This window comes from Suricata suricatta, chromosome 11, assembly GCF_006229205.1.
Source record: "Suricata suricatta isolate VVHF042 chromosome 11, meerkat_22Aug2017_6uvM2_HiC, whole genome shotgun sequence".
NCBI classification, from domain to species: Eukaryota; Metazoa; Chordata; class Mammalia; order Carnivora; family Herpestidae; genus Suricata; species Suricata suricatta.
The window spans coordinates 83,537,810-83,562,175 of record NC_043710.1 but is presented as its reverse complement, the minus strand read 5'-3'; the positions used below and the strand labels follow the sequence as shown (position 1 = coordinate 83,562,175).

General features: G+C 40.1%; 1 protein-coding gene and 1 long non-coding RNA gene across 3 annotated transcripts in view; one reads left to right on the top strand and one right to left on the bottom strand.

Moving 5' to 3' along the window:
* The window catches only part of SNX19 (sorting nexin 19), a 40,475-nt gene extending 31,637 nt beyond the window's left edge, over nucleotides 1-8,838 (bottom strand). The window contains exons 1-5 of one of the 2 annotated variants that reach the window (XM_029956589.1): nucleotides 6,628-8,838; nucleotides 4,750-4,888; nucleotides 3,378-3,478; nucleotides 3,134-3,253; nucleotides 1,123-1,253 (exon numbers count right to left, since the gene is read on the bottom strand). In XM_029956589.1, the coding sequence (XP_029812449.1) occupies nucleotides 1,123-1,253; nucleotides 3,134-3,253; nucleotides 3,378-3,478; nucleotides 4,750-4,888; nucleotides 6,628-8,325 (2,189 nt within the window). In that variant the 5' untranslated portion in view covers nucleotides 8,326-8,838. The remainder of the gene's footprint in view (nucleotides 1-1,122; nucleotides 1,254-3,133; nucleotides 3,254-3,377; nucleotides 3,479-4,749; nucleotides 4,889-6,627) is intronic. The other variant, XM_029956588.1, reaches the window with a different exon arrangement.
* On the top strand, nucleotides 8,559-14,501 carry LOC115306265. The gene is made up of 2 exons (XR_003915280.1): nucleotides 8,559-8,921; nucleotides 14,379-14,501. It is a non-coding gene; the product is annotated as an uncharacterized LOC115306265 (long non-coding RNA).
* Nucleotides 14,502-24,366: the final 9,865 nt, after the last annotated feature.

The following is a 24,366-nucleotide window of genomic DNA, read 5'->3' as shown; positions in this document are numbered from 1 at the left end:
GAACACACATACTTATTCTAGAGATCTTACTGTGGTCCTAGTTGCCAGGAGAGACGTGGCCCTGAAATTTCCCCAAGTGTTAGACATTCAGCCAATTCTCAATACATTAGTGCAACCACTGCACTAAGCTACATCCATAACACATTTGTGAGAGGGCTTGTGCTAATGTAAGACAGGAACCAGTCTATTATGGCTAGCCATAAGCTAGAAGAATGGCTAGAATACACCATATTCTCATTAAAAATTCATTGAAAATTAAAGAGACATGTGGAATAAACCAAGGTTTTTGTTGTTGGTACTCTACTTGGACATCCATTTATTCTCCTTATATTCCAAATAAAATCAGGGAAGGGACCAAAAGTGCTAATTTCAATGTTTTAAGGATCTTATAAACACAGGTATCATGGTCACCATTGAAAATGGGTTCAGGTAAAAAAAAAAAAAAAAGGCTAAAAATTATGAGTGTTATTGTTGGTCCATCAGACATAAACACAGAGACTAAGACAGTCAGACATACAGACACAAATAAACTCGATTCTTCCCTCTCCCCACTCCACCGCACACATAAACACACAGTCTCTCTTTCTGTCTCTTTCTCTTCATAATGGCCTAAATACAGAAATGAAGTTTGAACTAAATGTGAAGTGTGATGCCCTGCCCTTCCTCATGTTGAGTTTGAAAGGGCAGGTTCGGAATCCTAGTACAGTGGAGAATAGCTGGCCCCTCCTATTTATTGCTAGTGCATGCATCTTGGAACTAAAATTTACAGAAACAGTGGCAAACAGAGATCAGTTATGAGCCTTAATTCTTCATAGGAAAGAAACATTTCAATTTTCCAGGAAAACAGGAAAAGAAGAATATCTCTATTCTAGAGTTTTCCTTCTGATTAAAAATTCCTGGTCAGTTTAAGTCCTGGGTTCCCATGGCAAGACAAACATTCAGCAGGGATGCCTAAGCTAGATCTTAGGCTCCTTGGGGGCGGTGGAGCCTAGTTTTGTATATAACTGGTATGTGTCATCCATCTCTATCCAAGCTCTTGGGAGTGGGGATTGGACTTGGCTGAAGACTGGCAATCAACCTGAGAAATGGAAAGGGTCCCTGGATGACTGAAGGGCTCCTCACTTGCTAGGCTTCTTGCCTTCTGTCTGGGGCTTGCTTTCTGTCTCGGCCTCACTCAGCTCTTCTGTGGGGCTCTGGGGTTCAGAGCGAGGAAATGCTGTCTTCAAGGTGTCCACGATAGCACTCACCACCATCTGCAGGGGTCAGAGGTGCAGGGTCAGACAGGAACCACCAAATGAGCAGTTGTCTCATGCTGCTTTATTCAATTAGAATGAGCAGACAGCAAGGCTAGCTAGTGGAGTCTTACTCATCAGCACAGTCCGGTATCAGGCAGATGTACTGACAACTAGTCTCCGTTTTCTCTATGGCCATAAAGATCTTCTTCTTCACATAGTTAAGACAAATAATACCATGGGGAAAAAATCAAAACAATGAGTTAAATAAAAACCTGGGAGTTCTACAGTACAGAGAAAAACTTCATTTTTCAATTTCTTTCCTTATATAAAAAGGAATGATTTTTAGTTTTGAAATCAATAATACTTTCATCAAGATGTGAATAAATGGAAGTAATATAGGTAGGAATATATGGAAAAAAGAAAGAGTAAAGATTATCAAATAAGAAATACAGTCTAGAAGCATATATATTAACATGCTCAGAGTAATTCACAGAGTAGAGAACTGTTTTTTTTCAGTTAATTCCAACAACTTCCTTCTTTACAGAAAGAATAACAAAAATCACTCATGTGGAATCTTGAATTGATATTAACTCATAAAGACTGAATAAAACAATCCTACTGAAGAGTAAGAGTTGTCTATATTTGTCACAACAGGAAAATGGCATATAAATATTTGCTAAAAAGGAAAATGTACCAACAAATGAAACCCTAAAATACCCAAGAAATGAAAAGAAATCTTTACTTTTCCTTTGGTGCTCCTTGCTAATTAGCACTGCTGGCTCAGAGCAGCGTCACGCCTCCCTGAATTCATGCCTGTGTTCATCCTCTGCAAGGAGCACAGCCAGCACAGCTGAGACAAGGCTGGAGTGGCTGAGTAAGACCACAGTAAAGCACAAAGGATAACAAACCAGGGAAAGAACACAGAGGAGAGCATGACTAGATGATGTTCCTTAGAAAATATAACTTGCTCTCAGGCTCACAAGATCGTAGGTCTGTGGGGAGGGTCTTTATCTGCCTTGTCACTGTTGTGTCACCGGCAGCTAGTACTGTTCATGGCTTTGAGTAGGCCAGCAGTAAGTGGATGGTGAGTCAGTGAGTGAACACATCTGTGTGGATGGACACATCTGCATGGAACTCTGGGGATTCTACCTCATTCATCCTTTCCAGTTCGCAGCCTTTTCCTTACAGCAGTGAATGACTCCTAATTCCTACCACATGAAATTCCACTTTATCATTTTATCCCCTGAAGTCTAGACTGAGGCCCCCGCTTCCGCCAATGAGTCAGTGTTTTCTAACCTTTTAAAACATATGCCATCTTTTGATAAACATGTCTCATACTTGTGCCTGGGGACTCTAAAATCAGTTGATAATCACTGTTTACAGGATAAAATGTACTCCTTGAATGTCCTTCTCCTACCATCTCCAAAGGTTCTGAAATTCCCCTCTTAAAAATATAATTTTCTCCACTCTCTGTTCTCGATCAGAGAATCATCAGACCAGTCTAAATCCAGCTTAGTGTGCTGTCTTGGGTGCTCTTTTTCCTGAGTGATCAACACCAGGAATGATCCTCACCTCCAGAAGAGCCTTTCCTGCCCTCACCTATCCATGGAGGTACAGATCTATCCTTACCTCCCTCCACTGGAGTAACAATGTCATAATATACCCCAGGAAATATGTGTACATGTACAGTGTCGGGGGGAGTGTATCCTCAGAGTTGCTCACTGTAGTTCAGGAAAATGATGATCCAACCAATATTTGCAACAGGTCTTGAAAATTCTAGTCCATGTTCTACTGACTCCTTTCTGCTGTCTTTCCCCACCCCCAACCTCCTTTATTTTTCAGTGTCTGCCTACGCTCTGATGGGACACTAAAGCTGAGTGCAGTGGCCCTGCAGGTACCTTGTCTATTCTGGATACCATGAATGGTTTCTTGACAAAGGCAATACGAGCATCTGTGTTCAGAGCAAGGAACTCCTGCATCTCCTCACTGTTAGCGATCTCCGGAACGGCACAGAGTTGCTGTAAAAGACACAAAGACACAATACAGACTTCAAAGAGAAATTCCTGTATCTGGGTCTCTCCAGCTTGGGTTGGGTATCTGGTAATTAGAATAAGAGAATAACCAAAACAGGAGGATACTGACCTTTAGAAAGGATTCCAGGAGGCTCTTACGGGCTTCTACTCTGTCACTATCCATGTTTCCAAACGGAAGATCTGGAAAGAGCTTTTTAGGACCCTTTATATCTTAAAACAAAAACACAAACTCATTTACTTAACATTTACTGAGAGGTATTCCATATAAAACAAATCACGTATGTAAAGAAAACAGAACTGTTGAATATATTCCCAGGATTTTTTAAATTTCAGGAGTTCCTAATATATCCCAAGGAAATAATACAATCTACTCTCGTACTAAGGTATATGAGGCCATACACTACAATGGTTATAGAGGAGGACCCTGAACTCCAGTTGACCAAGTTTAAATTTTTTCCCAAGTTTATTATTTTTTTGTTTCTGTTTTTTAATATTTATTTAGTTTTTAGAGAAGAGAGAGAGAGACAGGGTGCAAGCACAGGAGGGGCAGAAAGAGGAGGAGACAGAATCTGAAGCAGGCTCTAGGCTCTGAACTGTCAGTACAGAGCCTGATGCAGGTGTCGAACTCACAAACTGTGAGATTATGACCTGAGCTGAAGTTGGACGCTTAACTGACTGAGCCTTCCAGGAGCCCCTTTCTTTTCCAAGTTTAAAGTTTTGCTCCCATCCCTACTATAAGAATGACCTAAGGCAAGTTGTTTAATCTTTCTTTGACTTTTTGGTTTTTTCTGTATAATGATAGTACCTGTTTCATAAGCTATTAGGAGAATTAAATGAGCTAATATATGTAAAGCACTTAGAAGAGAACCTGGCATATATTTTCAAGCTTAATTCAGTAGTAGCTTTTAGTATTAAGAAAGAAAATACATATCTGAAATCCACAACTTATGCCTAAACTTTGAGTGATCATCGTTTTTTTTTTTTTTTAAACAAAGTAGCTGCTTACTAGCTTATATTTAAAATTAAATTTTATTACATTTTCATTTTGTCCCTATGCCTTTTGGGTGCCAAATAACACACACACACACACACACACACACACACACACACATACACACAGCCTAGTTGTTAAAGGAAGGATGGCAATCATTTCTGGATACTATTTTAATATTTAAGAGCAATCCATCTATGCATCTGGAAAAGTTAATTTAATGTCTCACGCTACCTCACAGACACAGGTGCAAGTATGAAAACTTCTTAAGGTTAAACTAGATAGGCCCCAGAACAAAGCATTCAGTGGCAAAGAAGTGCCTCAGAAAGAATGTGATCAGCACTATCCAGCACTAAAACCCAAAGCATCTGAAAGCAAATGAGAGAGAACACAGGCCCCTGGAGGCTGTGTTTTTCTTCACCATCCCTCCTCCCTCCAGCCTCTCAGATCAGGTAGCTAGGTAGGTAAAGCTAGCAGGGGAAACTCTGACTTTTGATGAGCTTCCGTAGATCTGATTTCTCCTCCAGACGCGTCTGCAGATTCAGGAACTCACGGTAGCGGCGATTCACAGTGTGGTAGGCCAGCTGCTGCAGGCCGCTGCTGTTCTCCCCGTCCAGGGCTGTCTCATACTGTTGAATGAATAAGTTTGTTTAGTGCAGAAGCATAACGGCCACAGAGTAAGAGCAGAGTAGGGGTAGAGGGAGAAAGATGTACCTATTCTGTTTCTGAACCTATTATATCTGATTGCTGCCGAGTTGTAATGAGTAACTGAAATTCCCAGGGCAGCTGAATTAAGGAATGAGATGCATTTCCTAATACATGCGGCCCAGAAAGAGAAATGAGTTTTGTTCTCCATTCCTTTCTTCCATCTCAAAACTCCCTCCTGCAAAAACTTTCTTTACTTATAAAATTGGCTACATAATTAATTTTCAAAACTCAAAGACACAGTATAAAACAGCAATAACAGTGACACTGCCTCTTTCACTCCTAAATTATGGGATTGGACATTGTAAGAGGATAACCATTTGCTATTATACTCAACCAGTGATTATTGATGTTAGTTGGGGGGAAGAACAAATAATCCAAAACAGCTGATGAATAAAATCATTTATTTGCCTGGAATGTACTAAGACCATGTGTTTTTATTTTGCTTTGGGCAGATTAATTATTATTCTTGGAGCTCAACTGAAATTTGTTTTCCTAAGTACATATCATCTGTATGATTGGAAGTCACATGAAGACTGGAGATGTTGTAAGGGGTCAAAGTTTGCTGTCTTCATATGCGTGGAGGGCCAGTATATGGGAAAAGACAACTTGTACTGGATGTTCCCCTGGAGTGAACACTCTAAACAGCATGAAAGCTGTGACTTAGTACCGGGTACTCTTTTTGACAGAGTAGTTAAGATATAATGAAATGATGTGGAAGAACTATGTATGTACTTGTCATTAGGAGTAGGTTAGAGTACCATTATTGTTTAGAGGAGGTATTATAGCGTGGGGCAAGTGATTGAAGAAATGATTTGTTTGTTGGTGGGAATTAAAGCTATTTTAAAATTCTCTAGAGTCAGAGAACTATTCATTACGAACTGACATGAACAAAGTAGTAGTCCCTCACACTAGCACTGAGAAGGCCTAGCTATGAGACAGACGCCATTCAGGGTTGGGCTGTCAAACTTGGAGCATCTGGGAGTTAGGATGCTTTCTGTGGAATATTCCCCTTGAGGGACACTAATCAATACTCATACATTCCCAAACCTGGCTGTACTTCAAAAATCACTTTTTAAATATATAGATTCTGATATGTTCTGATAGATTCAGAATGAGAATTTCCAAAAAATACCCTCTTCAGGTGATTTGGAGGCAGCCTATCCTACAGCCAGTGAAAGGGACCCTCTGCTGTAAACGAACCCACCATCTGACACATGAACTCCTTCATATTATCTCTGCCCAGTGGTTCCTACTTGTGCTTAAACACCTCTAGGAATGAGGCACTTGCTACCTGTGAGGTATACATAGGTAAATAAACTTCCTTGCTAAACAAAGTACAAAAGATACTAGTAATTTAAAAAGGAAAGAAAGAAATTAATAGAAGATTAGAAAAAGAATTTCTGGAAAAAACTCTACATTGGGAACCACTGAAAAATATGACCCTCAGTATCCTAAGTACCCTGAGATTGTAGCATTTTTTGGTATGGCTATGAAACAGAGGCCAACTCTGCTTTACAAATAATCTTCACATATAGATTCTTGTTGAATTAAACATAAGTGAAGAGTAGCCTCTCTCCCCTTAGATGACCAACTTCACTGACTCTGCATTCCAAACCCATTCCCAGCCCCTCGGAGGTGACCACAATCCTAATCTTGTTACCTTCACCGTGTAGAGTGTGTATGGGTGGAATCCAGTGCCACTGTGCTCTCGAGCAGTAATGGTACCAGTGATACGAAGGTTCTGGATAACAACGGGGCCATCGGGACTGCTCAGGGGCTCAAAGCTGAAGGTGGCTGAGCTAAGAGGACAAGTTGGAGAGGAGGAAAGCAGCACCTGTGGGAGACTAGGATCTAAGGAGCTCACGCCATTGGTGAGATCCTTCTCTAAGCATGAGGGTCGTGGGGGGCAGGTCCTCTCTGGATCTGTCAGCAAAGCTGTAAGAGAGGTGACATCTCGTTGCTCTACTTCCTTGTCTGCTGTGTCAATGTGGATTTCTGGGCAGGAAGTCAGCATGGAGACCAGCAGGCCTGTCTCTGTTTCTGTTCCTGGATCCTCTTCAGCCTCTGCTCCTTCAATTCCTTCAGATCCCTCAACATCCTTAGACTTCAGAGACTGGGGGCCCTCTAGGACACATAGGGCATCCTGGATCCTTTCAGAGAGGAAGTGGCCTGGGGTCATGAGCATGATGGTTTCTTTGCTCAGTTCAGACAATGGAGACTCCAGCTCTGTGTCTTCACATAAGAACAAAGGGCCTCGAATATCTGGCTGTAGGAAACGAGATGAGTTGTTTCCTACTTTTCTTTCTTCTGGCAGTCCACCCAATTCTCCCTCTATTGCTTCACGGCCTTCTTCAACTTCTGGGGAGTGGTGGGAAGACCCCTCTGGCTCATTACAGTTTAGTAGCGCTGGCGCTGCTGCTGGAGAAGGGGCTCTCACTTCTGGCAGACTCTTTTCCTCAACAATCAGAGGCAGAGATGTGGGCACGGAGGGCTTTTCCAGGGCTGGGGAGGTTGGTTTAACCACTTCTGTCGGGTTATTTCTGGCCTTGGAAAAGATGCCCACAAGTACAAGGTGGATCCAGTCAGGATCTGACAGCTTGCTGATTAGTGGTAAGATTACATTGCAAGTAATGAGTTCCACCACTACATGGCGGCCGGTGCGGGTCTCCAAGTGGGGCTTTGGCACGAGTCCTTGCAGCAACAAATTTACAATGCCACGTGTATAGGTGACCTCAGTGCTGGGACTCTGTACAGCAGGATGTGGGGCAGTAGCTCGACGGTAAGCCTCCCAGAGCTGGGAGGGCTCAACTGTACCACTCTGCTTCTCAGCTGTGGCCTCCTTTGCCTGAATATAGCTCTGCAGGTGACAACCACAGAGAGTCAGAACCCTCTGGGCAAGCGCATGACTGTCCACCATGCCCATCCTCTTCCGGAGCTCCTGGACCAAGCCTCTCATGGCGGCCTCCATTTCTTCCTCAAAGGCTGGCTCCTGGCTCACTGAGCGATACCAGGAAGACACAAAGTCCCGAATAATCATCTGGATGGTACGGTCAATCTCCTGTTCCAATTGCCTCTCTGCCTCAGGGTTTGGAGGACAGGTGGCCACTGGGATGAAGCGTTCCAGATGCAGTCGACCTGAAGCCCCCACAATGGCATTTGAGCCCAGCCATCCTCCCAGCACCGCTAGCAAGGCAGACAGAAGGCAGAGAAGCCACACATTGATCAGAAAGTGGATGACCATGAGCCAACCGAGCACGATCCCCACAGCCATAAGCTTCCGGCTACTCAGCAGGTTATTGAGACTCCAGCTGGATTCAGCTGGAGTCTCTCGTAATGAGGACACTGTCTCTGCCTTCATGGCTGAAAGGGGCAGGTGGCTACCCAGACGACCGCCCTCTTCTTATTTCACTTAAGTTAAGGAATGGGGCATTAACTGTGTACGGAGACGAGGGTATTTGGGGTGCTATTCCGGACCTGGGCGGGGCTCTGGGCCCTCCACGTCCTACAGGCAATGCAAAGCGACGGAAGCATCTCTGCTTCTCCCCCTCGCTCCAGCCCCTTCCAGCTGAGACGCTGCTCTCGTAGAAGATTCAGCTGCCTTCATAATGCCTGGGTCGGAGAGCCTCCGCGAAGCCTGGGGAGGGCGGGGCAGGGCCGTCAGCTGCCCTTACCCGACACTTACAGACGCTGAGCACCGGGTCACATACCGCTGGGGGGCGAGCCCAGACTGAGCCCCGATGTGAGAGGGACTCAACGGTGTCTTCGCCGACGCCCTCGGAGAGACCCTCCGCCGGGTTGGGGTCCGGAGCGACTGCGCTCCACAGCCCGGCTTCTGTGACGACTGCCGGCCCGCGGCCGCCACCGACAGCTTCCGGGTCGATGTCGGCGTATCGGGGCATGCTGGGAGAGCTACCGCGCGCCCCGAGGCGCGGCGCAGCGCGGCGCCCCCTGGTGGTAAGAAACGGACGTGACCGCATCGGCCGACACAGGTCTCCCAAACTGTGCTTGCGGAGCTAGGGCTCAAGGTTGGGCCCAAAGTGCTCAAGGGTAGGGCCAAAGTCCTGTGGAACGCAGAGAGGCCTGTAGGCAGAAACCCCAAAGGACTGAGACTTCTAGCTTTAATTATTAAATAAAATTGGCCGACAATTCTTACTGCTTAGGCAAAGTCTCAGTAATACAGTTGGTTTTAATCCCATGTGGACATTTTTTTCGTAGGCATGATACATTTAAACATTTATCCTGCTTCCCTCAGTCCCCTCCTCGAGTCCCCAATACACAGCTCACCCTCTTGTTCTGAGGAATTGCAGAACACAAGGTATGAAACATTAATAAGGGATAGATTTATTCCTTACATTTTATACACTGTGTAACAAAATCGTATTTGTGACTTGGGGGTTATTTGCTGATGGCATTACTCAAGCTTTAAGATACTTCGAGCAGCTGCTATAGTTAATTGCTGTAAACAGGTACTGTGAAGGAATAGAAGCAGTCCTTGTCCTCAAAAACCTTGTGGTTAATTGGGGAGATGACAAATTTTTGGATCATGATGGATAACAACGCAAGTATGAAAGGTGTATAGTAAAATGCAAAATTTTGTAGATATTCAGGGGAAGGACAGATCACTGCAGGTTGCAGTGGTGTAGGGGGAGCTTCAGAGAGAAAGTAGTCTTTACATTGACTCTTCAAGAGCTAGAGTTTGTTTCTATCCACTCCTTGTCTCCTTCCCCTTTCTTCCCCAAATATATGAGAAAAGAAGGTAGAAGTAGAGATAAATTTACAGACAATCATCAAATATGTTTGCTTTGAAATGTACTCTGTATTTTGTTGTTGTTGGTTTTTTTAATTTGCCTTCAGTTATCTTCACAAATTCACCTATAAGAAGACTGAATACCCGACAGTAGTGCTGACCATGTGTAAGAATGCTTGTGCCAGTGTCCCTGGAAGCTAGCTCTCTTCCCCAGCTTGGTCCCTCGGGGCTCTGCCTGCAATGTGGCCATCCTTTTTATTTTGGAACAGGATGTATACAATTTGTATAGAACTATTTATGATTGCTCATTTTCAGCTTTCTCAATGCTGTGAGCAGCCTCCATCATTATAACATTAGTTCCCAGATGCTTAGAGAAATCATCAGGCAAGCTCCAACCAAAATCTGTGCAAACAAGAATCAAACATATTGTAGCTTTTCTCATTTCCACTGTTGGGGCAAAGATTTCTTTTGAAGACAAAAGGAACCATCATAATTAATGCCTATCAATTCTAATGAAAATAGTTTGATTTAATATCAGAATGTCCACAAAGTTGTCTGAGCACATCCCTGAGATCCTAGAACTAAACGAAGTGGATGAGGAAGAGACTAATGTGATTTTGAAGATTTTTTAAATGACAGTTCAGAAAGTTTACAGCATAATCTGGAGTATTCAGGGCAGTAAGAAACTGACCTTGTAAGTGGGCACTGTGCCACCTGACCAGATGGTCCGGAGCACAGAGGTAGCCAAGAGTGCCTTCCTGATTCTGAAATGGATTTGATGAAACAGGATTCTCAGATGAACATGCCAAGGCACTTGTCATTTTGACTGGAATGAGTTTCTGCCTAGAGGTCTGGAGCCAACCTTAGTCTCCAAACAGATTAATCACAGGGAGGAAGTGAGAGGCAGGACTGATGTTTGGTGGTGGTGATGCTGTGTATATGCGGTGGGAGGAGGCTGGCTGTTTGGTCATATCGGTCATCTCAGTAGGTTCTTCCTTTTCTTCTTACTATTTCTTACAACACTATAGGAAAAGTGCTAGAGTGTTGAAGATAACAAGACTTATGTGTCTTGCTATGTCTTATGTGACATAGCAATTCACCTTGAGGGACTCTCAGTCTAGTTATAGGAGAAAGATGCATAAATAAATCAATGCAACAAAACATTATCATATGTGATATAATAGTTGTAGTAGAGGTATGTACAATAAAATGGGAACACAAAGGAAGAGTGGTCAACTGGGGAACTGGCTGGTGCCAGTAAAGTCTACATAGAAAGTTGGAAAATGTTGGAAAAAGAAAAAGAAGTAAGTAAGTTATTTTAGGTGAGTTTAGGATAGAGACAGCAAGGGGAAGAGGGAAGGAAAGTCTGTTAGGCAGAGGCAGCGGAGAGAAATAGGCATTGACAATGAGAGCAAGGGGGGCTGCAGCAAGGGGGCATGTTGGAGGCAGCTATGCCACACCTCAATTTTCTCTGAAAAATAGAAGTCAAAGTAACTTACTAAAGAGAGAAATAGTGATGGGGCAAGTGATTTGGTTTAGAATTATTGCTGTGAGAAACAGGACCTGCTGAAGGTCATGTAAAGAATAAAGAGGGACTGAGGACCTAATTTGGTGAAGGTTAGGACCTTCTAATCTTGAAAAGAGAGTTGTTAAAAGTTAAAAATCATTGTGTCTTTGTGTCTTAGAAAGGAAATGAAGCCAGGAGAGAGATCATCAATTATGAGATAGGGGTAGTTGTATGGGAAGAGACAGAGTGAGCCAGAAGAACCAAAGCTTGTGGTTAGAGATTGGTTTGTTGGAGCCTGTTAGTTTCCTATTGCTGCTCTATCAAATTTCCATAAACTTAGTGGTTATGGCAATGTAAGTTGTTTTCCCTGAAAAAAGTTCTGAAAGACAGAAATCTAAACTCAGCTGGCAGGGCTGCGTTCCTTCTGGAGGCTCTAAGTGTGAACCTGTTTTCTTGCCCTTTCCAGCTTCTAGAGATTTCCTGCCTTATGTTGCTCATGAACTCACATTACATTGACTTCAGCCTCTATTGTCACTTGTCCCCTCACTCTAACCCTTCTGCATGTTTCTTATAAGGATCCTTATCATTATATTGAGCCCTCCCAGATAATCCAAGGTTATCTTCTGATTTTAAGATTCTTAACTTAATCATATCTGTAAGTGTCTCTTGCTATAAAAGAACACAGTTGCAGATTCTAGGGATTAGGATATAGACATTTTTTGGGGGTCATGATTCAATTTACTACAGAGCCAAAATATCCAGAGGTGAAAATCTTTGTGATGATGAAGTCTAGGTGTGGCCAAGTAATGAGATCCTGACATAGGATGTAGATAACATGTTAGAGCTGAGGAAGAAATTTTGGAAACTGTTTTTGAGAAGGATGATCTACATGGCATTGGAAGGTACTGATGTTAGGGTAGTGAGGACTGGGGTCTTGGTACAAAAGTTCTTAATATATGAGGAAGATGACCAGAGGTTGATGGATGATGTAATGAGAAGAGTAGTATATGGTAATACCAAAATAAGAGAAGGGAGTTTTTCATAAAGTGGAAAACACGTTATCTGGAAGAAGTCATGAAAAGCTGCCTTAGATGTAGCATTGGAAAATAAATACCCACCAGAGGGCAACAGGGAGAATGACCTCTTAAGGGGAAATTTCATCTCCTTTATTTGTTTATTCTTCTTTCATGTATCCATTCATCCATCCATTAGCATTAAGCTAGGTATTGGGGATTCAAAGATGGACTTTGTATGGCTGCTCTTCTTAAAGGATTCACAGTCTTGTACAAGAGACAGGCACTGACATGATGTTAAGAGTGCTATCAAAGAAATATGTCAGAATACCAGAATACAGAGAATTAGGAAAAGTTTCACAGAAGTGACATTTGCACTAGCCTTGAAGAATGGGTTAAATTTCTCACGAAGACTAGAGGAACAAGTCATTCCAAGGGTAAGGAAAACATGAGGAACACTGAGTAGGCTGCTGTATTAGGTTGCCAAAACTGTTGTGATAAAATACCACAAACTGGATGTGTTAAACAGTAGAAATTCATTTTCTCACAGCTCTGGAGGCTGGAAGTCCAAGATTAAGATGTTGGCAGGGTTGGTTTCTCCTGAAGCCTCTCTCATTGGCTTGCAGATGGCTGCCTTCTTGCTATGTCTACACGTGGTCTTTCCTTTGTGTCTCTGTACCTCTTTGGTACCTCTCACTCTCTTTTAAAGATACCATTCTGGGGCACCTGAGTGGATCAGTTGGTTAAGCCTCTGACTTCAGCTCAGGTCATGATCTCGCTTCTCATGGCTTCGAGCCCTGCGTCTGGCACTGTGTTGACAGCTTGAAGCCTGAAGCCTGCTTCAGAGCTTCAGATTCTGTGTCTCCCTGTCTCTCTGCCCCTCCCCCACTCATGCTCTGTCTTTCTCTGTCTCTCAAAAATAAATAAAAATAAAAAATAAAAATAAAGACACCACTCATTTGAATTAGGGCTCATCTATATAATTTCATTTAACTTTACTCACTGTTTTAAGTTCTCTTAGGATTCTCCAGAGAAACAGAACCGATACATATGTGTACACACACACACACACACACACACACACACACACACACAGAGTCATTATGAGGAACTGGCTTATGCTAATGAGGCTGAGAAGCCCCGTGATCTGCCATTGGCTATCTGGATATCCAGGTATTATTCAGTACAAGTCTAAAGGCTTGAGAACCAGGGTAGTTGATGATGTAAAATCCCAGTCTAAAGTCTGGAGAGGATGAGATGAGATGAGGCAGTAAAAACACGATGAATTTCTTCTTCCTCTGCCTTTTGTACTATTCAAACCCTCAATGGATTGGTCGATGCCCACTCTTATTTGAAAAGACAATCTATTGAGCACTGATTGAAATGTTGATCTCTTCCAGAAACACCCTCACAGACACACACAGAAATAATGCTTAATGTGGGCACCCCATGGTCAGTCGAAGTGACATGTAAAACTAACCACCACAAGGCTTTATTTCTAAATGCAGTCACATTATGAGGTGTACTTGGGGCTAAGACTTCAACATATGAGTTGTGGGGAGACACAATTCAGTCCATCACAGCTCTTTTCTGTCTGTGGGTTATCTGGGTGGTCACATTTTGATGATCAGGATACTGAAAAGGAGGACGATGGTTCTAACAGTTGTCAAGATTTACTTTCATGGCATACAAAACTGAGAATAACATTGAACTACAAGTCAAAGAGACCCAGACTTAAATATCTCATCTGACTGCACATAATACTAAGTGCATCTTCCAGAATTGTGTATAAATGAAATCATACATCATATGCTTTTTGTGTCTGGCTTCTCTTACTCAGCATAATTGGTTTTTTTTTCAAATTTATTTTTAATTAAAAAAAACATTTATTTATTTATTTATTTATTTATAGAGAGAGAGTGAGAGAGCAGGGGAGGGACAGAGAGAGAGGGAGACAGAATCCCAAGCAGACTCTTGTCTGTCAGCACAGAGGCTGATGAGGGGCTCAAACTCACATGACTTCAGGCAAAATCCGGAGTCCGGTGCTTGACTGACTGAACCACCCAGGCACCCAGCATAATTGTTGTGAGGTTCATTCATATTGCTGCATTGACGAGTTAACAATTGTCCCTTTCTTTTTATAGGCGAGTAGTATTCCATTGTATGGATATGTCATCATGTGCTTATTCATACACCTGTTGATGGACGTTGGATTTTTTAATGTTTTTTAATGTTTACAACTATGAAATAAAACTGCCGTGAACTTTTGTGTGCAGTTCTTTATATGGAGATATTCTCTCTCTCTCTCTCTCTCTCTCTTTCTTTCTCTCTCTCAAATGTCTCTAGCGGCCTGCCAAAAACTCTAAACAGCATCCCTTTCTGCCACTGATCCCTTAAGCACCGCTGATCTTATGGAGCATATGGTCCAAGTGTGAGAGCAACTTGCACATCAGCCTGGACATGTTACAGAGTATTTTCTTGTTCTGGGCCCCACTCAAAACAGCTTTTTGGCTCGCTTAGTATATGAGCCAGAGTAACGTGCCCGAATAAGGAATATGTTTCCTCTAGAATCCAGAGGGTCACTAGGTATTGTGTGTAGGAGATACAGGAGTATCTTGATATGTATGACAACACTGGGCTTCTAGAAATTTCTCTGAGGTGAAAGGCATCTGAACTTTTGTTGTATTTATTTCCCACCCTCTGACATGCAGATTTCTTTCCAGTCAGTCTAGAAGAGTTGGCAATTTTAGCTTACTAGCATCAATGTAATCAATGGTACAGTGGAAGAGAAAGGCAATCAAGTTTCTGCAGATTGAATTATGACATAAGGCTGGAGCATTGATATACTCCTAAATCAGGACAGTTAAAGTATATTTCTAGCTCAAGGTAAATTGCTTCTGGTGGTCTTTATTAATAGGTATCAAGAAAAGAACACATTTTCCAGATCAATAGCTACATACTAGGTATCAGGGATGTATTAATTTGTTCAAGCACTGAAATCACATCTGGAACGGCAGGTGTAATTGGAATCATTACCTGATTAAATTTACGATAATCCACTGTCAGTCTCCAGGATCCATCTGTTTTCCACACAGGCCAAGTCAGGAGTTGAATCAGAATATGATGGATACCGTCCCTGTGTCCTTCAAGTCCTTGATGATGGCACCAATTTCTGAAATCCACCCAGGAGTATGCTATTGTTTTTGGTTTACTCTTTTCCCAGGTAGAAGCAGTTTTAGTGGCTTTCACTTGACCTTTCCCACTGTAGTAGCCCTTCCTCTACCAGTGAGGGAATATATTGTGGGGAATCTGTCAGTAGCTCAATAAGTCTATCCCAATTATGCATTCTGAACTGTGAAAATAACCACAGGAAGGGCTTGTGACCCACTGTACCCACTGTGGGAGGGACTTAAACTAAAACTATATTGATAATCTGACCCGCATAAACCCCTTATGCCTCTGCTCTGACTAGTGGACCACAGTGACATTTTGGGTCTTCTAAAGTTAGTGAAAGTTCAGAGCCAATGTTTCAGTAACTCCCCCCAAAGTAGAATTATTTTCCTTTACTGTAATGTACAATCTTCCTGGTAAAATTTGATCAAGTCTTAAAAGTGATTGAAAAGGCAATACTTTTTGCTTTGGGAATTCAAGTTAGACTTCTGTTCACTTGCTTGATTTAGTATATTGCCCATCTATTTATTTCTCTTCCAGGAACAATGATTAAATAGCCAATAGCATAGGTGTCTGTGTCAGATTATTCTGATTACTGCCTTGACCATGCTCTCCATTTGTAACCACACCCACCTTGTCTTTGATGATTAAGTGCCACCACTGGACCTCCAGCTGCCTTGAGATCCAATTATATCCATTGCTTTAAATATCCTAGTTTGGAGGCAGCAGAGACCATTGGAATTTCTGGTTTAAGGAGACAAGTGACCAAAGTTAAGAATGCTAGGGCTCACGCCACAATTTATTTTACATAGATATGGTGAAAGGCAAGTCACTTGGCCCCTCCCACAGAAATAAAGCAGGTCTTACCTGACAAAATCACTGTAACCATTAGAAACTTCCTAAGCTTTTGGATATGTGACTCTATGGTATACCAAGGCAGTTCTGGCATGTCAATTTCATTTAGTGTTGGCCAATTTTAGGTCTATGTTTCAGCTAACAAGCCAAACAAACTATTAGAGCCCTTTCTAATCCTTGGAGCTATAACATTGAAATGAGAATCTCTGTTTAGTGGACCATATCAATAAATTTGATCTGATCCAATTTTATGTTCCTTCTATCATTTTCCCACACCACTAATATCTATTACCACACATATCCCCCAGATTTATCTCTGTATAAATTGGAAAAATCATGCAGTATTTTAGAGTGTATGGATTTCCTAATGGGTCACACTTTGTATCTCACCCTTGAGGGGCTGCTGGGACTTGAATCTTGCTGTAGGTCTAGAAGCAATGAGAGGTCAAGTGGGTAGATCATGAGAAGAATCAGTAGTGTCTTGCAAGGCAATTACCTCAGGAAAGGCTATTACAATTCTCTCAGGCAAGGCGGGGTCATTTCTTCAGACTGGGGTAGCAAAGCAGTCTGCTGGCAAAGAAGACTCAGGGTTCAATATCTCCAGCTTCATCAGGATCTGCCCACATGCTCCCATTCTAGTTTTCAGGATCCTATTCCTTCCTAGCCAATGTCCTTAGTTTAGCAGAACATACTCTGTGAAGTTGAGAATTCAATTTGCTTTGTAATTCAGCTACTTGGAGGATGAGAGTCTGAGTTTGGTTTTCAAAAGTCCCAGTTCTATTGCTATAGGACATAAGATTTTCTTTGTAGCATGGCATAGACACTTTCAGCTATTTGTGCTGAGCTTGAGCTAGGAACCTGAAGCCTTGAGCTCGACTTCTTATTTTCCTACTTTCTCCAGTGCAGTTAGGAACAACCAGCCAATCTCATTATTACTTGTTAGTCTAAATAAACTAGGCATCAAACAGGTGGTTACCCAGAACCTTGCCTTTTGTCAGTATTTATTGAGGAGTATCCAATAATGGCAATAAAGTCATTATTACCTTTAAATATAGCAAGATTAAAGAACCAATTCCAGAAACTCACAAACCAATTTAGAAAGTTATCCTTAATATATTCTGTTTCTCTATCTCTTATCTATAGAAATAATTTAAATAATAATATACATTTATTATAATGTAGTTTTTGAATATATTACAAAAATATATATATTCATAAATTTTCTATGTAACTATCTATCAGGGTATTTATTTTAAGGAATTGCTTCATGTAATCGTAGGGGCTGGCATGTCCAGAATCTGTAGGGTAAGCTCAGGCAGGAATTAATACTGCAGTCTTGAGTCAGAATTTGTTATCTGGAAAATCTGGTTTTACTCTGAAGGCCTTTCAACCAAGTGGATGAGCCTCCCTCCCCCACTGTGTTATCAAGGGAATCTCCCTTACTTAAAGTCAATTGATTGTAAATGTTAACTACACTTACAAAATACTTTTACAGTAACACCTAGGTTAGAGTTTGATTTAATAACTGGGTGCTGTAGTCTAGCCAAGTTTATACATAAAACTAACATTGACATTATCAAATACATTTTCTATATTTACTGAGAGAATCAGATAGTCTGATAATACTAGTTTGATTGACTGATATTCTAATGCTAATCCAAATGTGAATTTTTGGAACATGCCGCATTTGGTCATAATGTATTATTTTTAAAAAACATTATTAGAGGGGCACCTGGGTGGCTCAGCTGGTTGAGCATCCGACTCCAGCTCAGGTCATGATCTCACATTTCCTGGGTTTGAGCACCATGTTGGGCTCTGTGGTGACAGCTTGGAGCCTGGAGCCTTCTTTTTTTTTTAATTTTTTAAAAATGTTTTTATTTATCTTTGAGAGACAGAGATTGTTCGTGCAGGGGAGGGTCAGAGAGAGAGAGAGGGAGACACAGAATCTGAAACAGGCTCCACGCTCTGAGCTAGCTGTCAGCACAGAGCCCAACGCGGTGCTTGAACCCATGAACCGTGAGATCATGACCTGAGCTGAAGCCGAATGCTTAACTGACTGAGCCACTCAGGCGCCCCTGGAGCCTTCTTTGGATTCTGTGTCTCCCTGTTTCTCTGCCCGTCTTTGGCTCATGTACTCTCTCTCTCTCAAAAATAAATAAAATATTTAAAAGATTTTAAAACATAGTATTAGATTTGACTGACTAAAATTTTGCTGATAGTTTTGCATCAATATTTATGAGGGTTAATATGTGTATATTTGTATTCAGAGAGAGAGAGAGAGAGAGAGAGAGAGAGAGAAAGAAAAATGTTCTTTTTTCCCTTATATTGTTTCGTGTTTGGGTATCAGAGAAATGGTGACCTTACAGAATGAATTGGAAAGAAGTGCCTCATTTTCCACGCTCTGCCATTACTCTTTTTAATGCCCTGCCACAGATCTGGCTAACAAGATCCCTTTCAAGCTGTGTTCTAGGTTTCTTCTGATCAGTGATGATATGTACTTTTCATACATTTACTTCTAATAATGTGTTATGTTTAACGTGGGCTTCTTGTGTAGCTTTTAGTTAGTTCTTGCTTTTTTATCCATGTGGTTGTTTAAACCACCCATATTAAAGATGACTATTTACATGGCTGAATTTTAATCTATGATCTTGCTGTTTGTTTTTCATTTGTGCTATCTATTCCTTGTTTTTTTAAACTGTTTTTTCCACTTTTTTGTATTAATTGAACATTTTAATGATACCATATTTTCTTCTTTGTTGTCTCATTTCCAATAATCTTTTTGTGTTCCATTTAGGGCTTATAGTACACATCTATAATGCAGTACAGTCTTCCTTCAGGTAATATTGTGCTGCTTTATAATTGTATTGTACACTTGAAACTAATATAACACTGTATAGTAGTTATATTGAAATTAAAATAAAAATATTTGAAACATTATACCACTTTACATACAATGTGAGAATATTACAAAAACATACTTTTTCTGGTTCTGATCGTTCTGGCATGGTCATACATTTAATTTCAGCATATTTTATAAACCTCAACATACAGTTTAGTACTTTTGCTTTAAAGAGTGAACTGTCTTTTAAAGTGATATAAGAAATAAAAATGTATTTTATATTTACCCATGTAGTTACCAGACATGGTGCTCTTCCTTTTTAAATGCATTCATATTTCTTCATATTACTGGTATCATTTTCATTTTGCCCAAAGGACTTCCTTAACATTTGTGTGTGTGTGTGTGTGTGTGTGTGTGTGTGTGTGTGTGTGTGTGGTGACATTCTGCAAGTAATAAAAGTTTTGAAACTATTTTATGCCTGAAAAAGTCTTTATTTCCCCTTTGCAAGATATATTTTCTGGGTATGGAATTCAAGGTTGTTTGACAGTTTTTTTCTTCTCCAGTACTTTAAAAATATTGCTTTACTTTCTTTTGACTTTAATTGTTTCTTATGAGAAATCTGCTCTCATCCTTACCTTGTTGCTCGGTATGAAATATGCCTTTTATTTCTTGCTGCTTGGAAATTTTTTCCTAAGCTCTGGTTTTAAGTAATTTAATTATGAAGTATCTTTTTGAAGTTTCTTTCATATTTCTTATGCTTGGGTTGATTGAAGTACTTGGACTTGTAGACCTAATAAGTTTTTATCAGTTTTGGAAAAATTTTGGCTATTATATTTCAAATTTTCAATATTTCTGTCCTTCATCCTCTTTCTTTGGACTAAAAATACATTGTTAGACATCTTGAAATCACCAGATAATTCATTGATGCTCCACTCATTTTGAAAATTTTTTCCTTTCCATGTTTTGTGTTAGATAGTTTCTTCATATTCACTAATATTTTCTTTTGCAATGTCAAACATACTGTTAATCTCACCCGTTGTATTTTCTAGCTCAGACATTGTAGTTATCATCTCTTGAAGTTCCATTTGGGAATTTAAAAAACTTTTCATCATCTCTGACATGTTAAATATTTTTCTAGTTTCTGGAACATATACAATGTAGTTATGATAATGTACTCATGTACTAATTCTATTGTCCATATCATTTATGGGTTGGTTTTTATTGAGATTCATTTTTCTTCATTATACTTCTTTGCATGCCTGGTAATTTTAATTTTAATTATTTTTTATTAAACAATAGTTGATGCAATATGATGTTACATTAGCTTCAGGTGTGTGTACAACATGAAATGCTCACCATGGTAAGTGTTAGTTACCACAGTTATTACAATATTATTGACTCTATATTCTATGCTGTACTTTTCATCCTTGTAACTTATTTTATTTTACTTTTTAATTTTTTTAAAAATTTACATCCAGGTTAGTTGCATATAGTGCAATAATGATTTCAGGAGTACAATCTAGTGATTCATTCCCTACATACAATACCCAGGGCTCACCCCAACAAGTATCCTCCTTAGTGCCCCTTGCCTTTTAGCCCATCTCCCCGCCCAAAAATCCCTTCAATGTTCCTCGGTTTATTCTCTGCCTTAAGAGTCTTTTATGTTTTGGGGTGTTTGGGTGGCTCAGTCAGTTAAGTGTCTGACTTCAGCTCGGGTCATGATCTCATATTCCGTGAGTTTGAGCCCCACGTTGGGCTCTGTGCAGAGAGCTCAGAGCCTAGAGCCTGCTTCAAATTTTATCTCTGTCTCTTTCTGCCTCTCCTCTGCTTGTGCTCTGTCTCTCATTTCCTCAAAAATAAACATTAAAAAAAATAAAAAAAGAGTGTCTTACGTTTTGTCCTCCTCCTTGTTTTTATATTATTTTATGATAATCTGTTTTGTATCTTAAATTCCATATACAGTGAAATCATATCATATTTGTCTTTCTCTGATTTTGCTTAGAATAATACACTTTAGTTCCATCCACATTGTTGCAAATGGCAAGATATCATTCTTTTCGATGGCCTAGTAATATTCCTTTACATATCTATATCTATATCTATATCTATATCTATATATCGATATATAGATATCTCACATCTTCTTTATCCATTTAGCAGTTGATGGACATTTGGGCTCTTTCTATTCTTTTGCTATTGTTGATAATATTCCTATAAACATTGGGGTGCAAGGTCCCCTTGAAAACAACACACTGTGGGGCGCCTGAGTGGCTCAGTGTTTGAGTGTCCAACTTCAGGTCAGGTCATGATCTCACAGTTTGTGAGTTTGAGCCCCGCGTCAGGCTCTGTGCTGACAGCTCAGAGCCTGGAGCCTGCTTCAGATTCTGTGTCTCCCTCTCTCTGTCCCTCTCCTGCTCACACTCTTGTCTTTCAAAAATGAATAAACATTAAAAAAACACAGTTGTATCCTTTGGATGACTGCCTAGTAGTGCAATTACTGGGTCATAGGGTAGTTCTATTTTTAATTTCTTGAGGAACCTCCATATTGTTTTTCCAAAGTGGCTACACCATTTTACATTCCCACCAGCAGTGCAAAAGAGTTCCTCTTTCTCTGCATCCTTGCCAACATCTGTTATTGCCTGAGTTGTTAATTTTTTGCCATTCTGACAGGTGTGAGGTGGTATTTCATTGTGGTTTTGATTTGTATTTCCCTGATGATGTGTGATATTGAGCATTTTTTCATGTGTCTGTTAGCCACCTTAATATCTTCTTTGGAAAAGTGTCTATTTGTGTCTTTTGCCCATTTCTTCACTGGGTCATTTGTTTTTTGGGTGTTGAGTTTGATAAGTTCTTTATAGATTTTGGATACTAACCCTTTACCTGATAAATCATTTGCAAGTATCTTCTCCCATTCTGTTGGTTGCCTTTTTTGCTGTTTGTTTCCTTTGCTCTGCAGAAGAATTTCTTTTATCATGATGAGGTCCTAATAGTTCATTTTTTCTTTTGTTCCCCTTGTCAAGTAAGAAATTGCTGCGACAAAGGTCAAAGAGGTTTTTGCCTGATTTCTCCTCTAGGATTTTGACGACTTTCTGTCTTACGTTTAGGTCTTTCATCCATTTTGAGTTTATCTTTGTGTATGGTATAAGAGTGATCCTGGTTCATTCTGCATGCCACTGTCCAGCTTTCCCAGCACCATTTGCTGAAGTCACCATCTGACTGCCTTTTTTCCATTGGATATTCTTTCCTGCTTTGTCAAAGATGAGTTGGCCATGTGTTGGTGGGTTCATTTCTGGGTTCTCTATTCTGTTCCATTGATTTATGTGTCTGTGTTTGTGCCAGTACCTTACTGTCTTGATGATTATTAAGATCTCTTGAAATCTGGAATTGTGATTCCTCCAGATTTTTTTTTTCAGGATTTCTTTGGCTATTCTGGGTCTTTTCTGGTTCCATACAAATTTTAGAATTGTTTGTTATAGCTCTGTGAAGAATTCTGGTGTTATTTTGATAGGGATTGCATTATATATGTAGATTGCTTTGGGTAGTAACAACATTTTAACAATATTTGTTCTTCCAACCCATGAGTTTGGAATATTTTTCCATTTTTTGTGTCTTATTCAGTTTCTTTCAGAAGTTTCCATAGTTTTCAGTATATAGATTTTTCACATCTTTGATTAGCTTTATTCATAGGTATTTTATGTTGTTGGTGCAATTGTAAATGGGATCAATTCCTTGATTTCTCTTTCTGCTGCATCATTATTTGTCTGTAGAAATGCAACAGATTTCTGTGCATTGATTTTATACAACTTTGCTGAATTCATGGATCAGTTCTAGCAGTTTTTTGGTGGAATCTTTTGGTTTTTCACATACAGTATCACATTGTCTGTGAAGAGTGAAAGTTTGACTTTCTCCTTGCTGATTTGGATGAATTTATTTCTTTGTGTTGTCTGATTGCTGAGGCTACGACTTCCAACACTCTGTTAAATAACAGTGATAAGTGTGGACATCCTTGTCATGTTCCTGACCTTAGGGGAAAAGCTCTCTTTTTTTCTCCACTGAGGATGATATTAGCAGTGGGTTTTTCGTATATGACTTTTATGATCTTGGGGTATGATCCATCTATCTCTGCTTTCTTGAGGGTTTTTATCAAGAAAGGATGCTGTAATTTGTCAGGTGATTTCTCGGTATCTATTCAAAGGATCATGTGTTTCTTCTTTCTTTTATTAGTGTGATGTATCATATTGATTGATTTGCAGATATTGAACCAGCCCTGCATCCCAGGTATATATCCCACTTGATCATGGTGAATAATTCTTTTAATGTATTATTAGATCTTGTTGGCTAGTATCTTGTTGAGAATTTTTGCATTCATGTTCATCAAGAAAATTGGTCTGTGGTTCGCCTTTTTAGTGGGGTCTTTGTCTGGTTTTGGAATCAAGGTAATGCTGGCCTCATAGAATGAGTTTGGAAGTTTTCCTTTTATTCATATTTTTTGGAACAGCTTCAAAAAATAGGGTTAACTCTTCTTTAAACGTTTGGTAGAATTCTCCTGGAAAGCCATTTGGCCATAAACTTCTAATTTTGGGGGAGATCTTTGGTTACTAATTTAATTTCTTTACTGGTTATGGATCTGTTCAAATTCTCTATTTTTTCTTGTTTCAGTTTTGGTAATTTATATGTTTCTAAGAATTTGTCCATTTCTTCCAGATTGCACAATTTATTGGCATATAATTGTTCACAAGAATCTCTTATTATTTCTTATATTTCTTCAGTGTTGGTTGTGATCTTTCACCTTTTATTCTTGATTTTATTTATTTGGGTTCTTTCCTTTTCGTTGTTGGTAAATCTGTCTAGGAGTTTATCAATTTTGTTAATTCTTTCAAAGAATGAGTTCCTGGTTTCATTCATTTGTTCTATTGTTTTGTTTGTTGGTTTATCTTGTTTTGTTTTTATTTCAATAGAATTGATTTCTGCTCTAATCTTTATTATTTCCCATATTCTGCTGGTTTGGGGCTTTATTTGCGGTTCTTTTTCCAGATCTTTGAGGTGTAAGTTTAGATTTTGTATCTGAGACCTTTCCTCCTCCATTACGAAGACCCAGAATGTTTTATCCATCTTTCTTATGACTGCCTTTGCTGCGTCCCAGTGGTTTTGTGCTGTTGTGTTATGTTCATTGGCTTCCATGTGCTTTTTAATTTCCTCTTTAATTTCTTAGTGAACCCATTCATTCTTTAGTAGGATATTCTTTAATCTCCAAGTGTTCATGGTCT